This window comes from Aulostomus chinensis, chromosome 8, assembly GCF_037954235.1.
Source record: "Aulostomus chinensis isolate RoL2024-O1b breed Wild chromosome 8, RoL_Achi_v1.0, whole genome shotgun sequence".
Classification (NCBI taxonomy): domain Eukaryota; kingdom Metazoa; phylum Chordata; class Actinopteri; order Syngnathiformes; family Aulostomidae; genus Aulostomus; species Aulostomus chinensis.
Window position 1 is genome coordinate 10868470 of NC_141327.1, and position 4867 is coordinate 10873336.

Consider the following 4867-nt stretch of genomic DNA (forward strand, 5'->3'; position numbering starts at 1 on the left):
AACTAAAGATCAGAAATTATTGTCGTTTTTCACTCATTCCATGTCATCTGGAAGCTGTAAAACAATACAGAAAATAACCAGTCTTACTGACTTACTGCTCCACCTTCAATCTATTCAGCAGTTTATCTCCATGTACTTCAGGGTTATTTAAATTTAAATACAAATTTTAACTTAATTAACATTTGCATTTAAAGCAGCTGGACCAGCAGGTTTATGATATCAAGATAAACATCAGAAAAAGGATGTTTGCCTGTTGTAGTCAGTAGAACCTGATGATGTCATCATGTGACTGGTAGAATATACAACTTTGCCATGAAGGGGTCCAGGCCTCTGTTCTGCTGAGCTCCCTCATTTTATCCCTTTAGAGTCACTCCATTTTCCTTTCTCTGTTTACACCAGATTCAGTGATTGTGTCATTGATTCTGTCCAGCTCCTTATTTTCATTTCAACAGTCAGACTTTCCAACATTTCCTTCTCTCTATTTTTGTCTCTGCAAATTCCAGGATTCTCTGGGTTTTGTTTTTTTTTTGTTTTTTTGCGTCACCCTCGACAACTACTTAATTTTGCTGTTTTCCTCATGGTTTGGCTCTATCTAAGAGATTCTTTTTTTCTTTAATCTATTCTCTTTGATTCTACCTTGGCATTTAAATCAGTTCCCTTCTGCCTCTGGTTTACTGACATTTCAGTCTTGACAGCCAACTTTCTTGTTACGTCATTTTACCAATCCAGATAAATGTGAAGTAAAAGTTTGTGATTATTAAAACTCTTCTCATTGGATTTATCTAGTCGCTTTCCTGTGGAAAATCTCAGCAGAAAACTACCTCGTGGATGGATGTGTATTGGTCCTGTTTTACTGACTGATAATTGAGACTGAAATGTGGCTTCATTAACTGCTAAGATAACCAAAGTCAGCACCATCATAGACCGCGTCTTCCCTCGGTTGAGCGTGAATTCATATTCCACGTGGTTATCGATGTGGCTTTATTCCATTTCAGTCATCCAGTGTCCATATAGAAAATATATGATAACGTTTCAATGGCCAGTCAAAACACACATGCAGACACAAAACACCATAATAAACGTGAGTGGTGATATCAGACTGTTGGATTATTGCTCCATTTCTACACTGTAGTGTAACCGTGTGCATATATTGGGTCACTCTCATGTGGACCATACTGTACATGCAGTACAGAACATTTAGTTATTGTTTCTGTGTGTGTTCAGACGTCATGGGATGTTGTTGTGCATCTCTGCATGGATGCTTATTGTTGGTAATGAGTCAATAAACTCCTGCCAGGTCCTTCGTCTTGATAGTCCAGCCTGCCATACCTCACATCTTGTTGTTATGCACCGCATGAAAGTTGATGCTCAGTTGACTCCAGTTTGAAAGCCAAAAGGTAAGTGTGTGTGTGAGAGAGAGAGAGAGAGAGAGAGAGAGTGTGTGTGTGTGTCTCTGCAGTTCTGGAGCACTTATGTCTGGGTCCACCAAGCTTTAGAGTACATTGTCGAACATGTGCATGGATTGCATGATGTTTTCATCCTGTATGTGGGGGGGGGAAGTACAAATTATGCACTGATTGCATCATTACTATTATGTCTGGAAATTTTTGCTGAAAGTATTCAGTTAAAAACTACCTTCTGGCACGTCTCCAAGAACTCATCGATGGTGACGACTCCGTCATTGTTCCTGTCCATTTTCTGGGAAAATGTCACAGTGGTTATTTTTAAAATGCAGCACATGTACTGTACACTGAGTCAGTAACACATCCTAAACCACACTGCTTGTATCTTTAATTCTATGGTTTTTTTTCCCTTCCTAATCAAAAGTTTACAAACATGTATTGCGAAGTGTCTGTCTGTCTGCCTCTATCTCTGCGTGTCTCTGCGGTGTTTGTAATGGTACAACTTAACTCGTCTTCTATCGTCATACCTCCTCCTCCCCAAAAGAGGGAGCACAAGTCAGATGGATAAACACTTGAGACGGATTCATTATGGCTGCCAATACACTGTCTTTAACTTTTACTACTGTGAAGCACTTCCTCCACTTTTGTCAGACCGGGAATAGAATGTGTGTGTGTATGAGAGTTACTAGTTAACAAAAACTTAGCAGGTCACTTACATATAATATTATAGGTCTCTCTTGTCTTATCTATCTCATGAATAGCTGCTCTTTTCCTGGAACCCTGCAGATTTTTGTGCACCCTCTAATGCGTGAGTCCTCCTGTACAAATGCTGTCGCGCCAAGGAGACTTCCCTTCTCACAGAGTAGACTTGAAGCAAAGTGAACACCTTTCAAGTTTAATGCAGCAAGCAGTGACTTGTATCAAATCTGCCTTAGCCCATTTGTTGCTTCCACCAAAGCTTTAACTGGGGGTCTGCAGGTGTGTGACCCGTCAGTCTGATACCTGGAAGAAGCTGTCCACGTGGTCCTTGGGAGCACAGTCCTTCATGCAGGGGTAGGTGTACTTCCCCATCATATCGTAAATGGAGTGCATGATGTCGGTCATCTCCTGGAGGAGGAAAAGGAATCAAGTCATGATCCGCTACAACAAAAAATAAAGCAAGTGGAGGTACCTCTCTGGTGATGCAGCCATCTTTGTTGAGGTCATACAGATTAAAGGCCCAGTTGAGTTTTTCAGTGATTGAACCTCTCAAGATGATGGACAGACTCACAACAAAGTCCTGCAGCAGAATAAAAGACAAGATCAGTGTCACACTGAGTGTGTGTGTAAGCATGAGAAAAGCACCTGGATAAACACATGAGGAGGGGAAACCAATAAAAACATACAGAAAGTATTTAACATTTTAGCTTACAGTAAAGATGTAATTTAAAATCTTAACAAAGTTTGTTAAATTAATAAGCTGTGTAAAGTCATGTTGATGGAATATATATATATATATATATATATATATATATATATATATATATATATATATATATATATATATATATATATATATATATATATATATATATATATGCAAAGCCAAAGAGTTGTGTTATTTATGCTGATTTATTAAGAAAAGTATATAGTTATGTAACACACAAGAAGAATCAGATAGTAAAAATAAGAAAAGGGGAGTTGAAAATGTAAGCATGAGGGAGGGGGTGTGTTTTACCTCAAAGCTGACCGCTCCACTGTTGTGTGTATCAAAGGCTTCAAACAGGAAATGTGCGTACATATTTATATCTGAAACAAAGAGAATACAGACACAGTACAAACATGTCAACGTGCTGTCAGCACATTTTCTATGGTTCACTGTGAAAATAAGAGAAGTCTGAATATGATTCCGCTTCATCACACAGTGAACTTATGTGTGTGTTCAGCTGATCTTCATGAATTCAGCAGCAAGGGTAGTTGGGTAGTTCTGCAAGATTAATCAACAGTGGAAAAATGTGTGGAAGAAATCTGCTATATTGGACAGTTGCTTCTAGGTTCAGAGGTGAAATTTGTGTTTGAAACCGAAAGTTCCCACACACATACGGTAGTTAGTAAGAACCTGCGGTGAAGGGAGTTAAGTTGTTGATTTTTGTGAGTGCTCATATTTTCGACTCTTTTTGTTTCATATGTTTTTGTTGGAAGAATGCTGGCACACAGCGACTGACCTCCCTGAGGGAAGAACTGGGAGTAGATGTTTTTAAACGTCTCCTCACTCACAGCACCGCTGGGACACTCCTGTAGACATCACAAGATTATCAGATCCAAAAATAAAGTCTCACACATTTCCCCTGGACAACATCAAATACGTGCGTCGTCTCTGATAAATGATATTCAAATTCTCAAGGGATTAAAGCATTCACAGGAAAGCTTTCACTGACATTTTTGAAACCTCTGTAGAGGATCTGCAGCTCTTTCTTGCTGAAGTTGGTCTGCTCTATGAGACGGTCGAGACCCTGGGGTCTGTAACGCACCGTCGTAAGCTCACTCTCATCGGTCACACTTCCTGCAACATAAGAGATAGCCTGTGAGATACACCTGTGTGTACACGAAGCTCCACCTCTAGAGAAAGCTTTCCTCAAACGGAGGAGGTCCATGTGTTGATGGAGGGGGTGACCTGACCTTGATTGATGGAAGGGCTGGAGCCAGAGCGACAGCAGGGCAGCAGCTTGAGGAAGCGTTGCTTTATGGTCTTCTTCTTGGGTTTGGATGCTGGATTACCTGGAAAGAACCAATTGCAGCAAAGATTAGACTGTTGCTAAACTCGAGCGGCCAACATCTGATCACCATGCACAGTGGATAAACACACAAGCCAAGACACACCACCCAAATACTTTGAAGCACTTGTCCGTTTAAGTTAATGCGTGAAATTAGTTTTCTGACCTGGCTTTGAACCAGGGTGACCCATCAGATCCTGGTGTTTGGATAACAACCAGCCTGAGAGGGCTGAGTGAAATGTCATCAGTGTCCAGGATTATAAAGTTGGATCAGTTTTAGAGGAGCACTTGTGCTCTTTTATATTCTTGATTAAAGCAAAGTCTCTTAAACAGGACAGACTCATCCACTGGAAAATTTGGCCGAAATTGGTGTTAAATTTCAAAATTCAATAATATAATTCAAAGTAAAGTTTTGGAGTCAGATCAGATCTGAAAAAAAATTTGTCAAACATCTTTCCTGCCAGCAGAGGGCAGTGTTGACCCTCAGATTCAGATACGCTAAGAGTGCAGCAGGAGAGCAACACGCACACGCACACACGCACGCGCACACACACACAGCCAACCAGGTGGATGTTTCCCATGTTTAAAATACAACACACATATTTACTTCTGTGTTTGATTTTCTGACAAAAAAATTCCCGAATCAACGCAAGAGGAAATGTGACAGAACTAAAGAGATGTGTCTCCTAGGTACTCCGCACGCGAATCCTT

General features: G+C 40.3%; 1 protein-coding gene across 1 annotated transcript in view; it reads right to left on the minus strand.

The window, feature by feature from the left end:
* Positions 1-731: 731 nt before the first annotated feature.
* Positions 732-4867, minus strand: part of LOC147257091 (A-type potassium channel modulatory protein KCNIP2-like) — a 9351-nt gene continuing 5215 nt past the window's right edge. The window contains exons 2-9 of the mRNA XM_086210852.1: positions 4062-4160; positions 3821-3945; positions 3608-3677; positions 3121-3191; positions 2575-2682; positions 2406-2510; positions 1636-1698; positions 732-1540 (exon numbers count right to left, since the gene is read on the minus strand). Of these exons, the coding sequence (XP_086066978.1) occupies positions 1493-1540; positions 1636-1698; positions 2406-2510; positions 2575-2682; positions 3121-3191; positions 3608-3677; positions 3821-3945; positions 4062-4160 (689 nt within the window). The 3' untranslated portion in view covers positions 732-1492. The remainder of the gene's footprint in view (positions 1541-1635; positions 1699-2405; positions 2511-2574; positions 2683-3120; positions 3192-3607; positions 3678-3820; positions 3946-4061; positions 4161-4867) is intronic.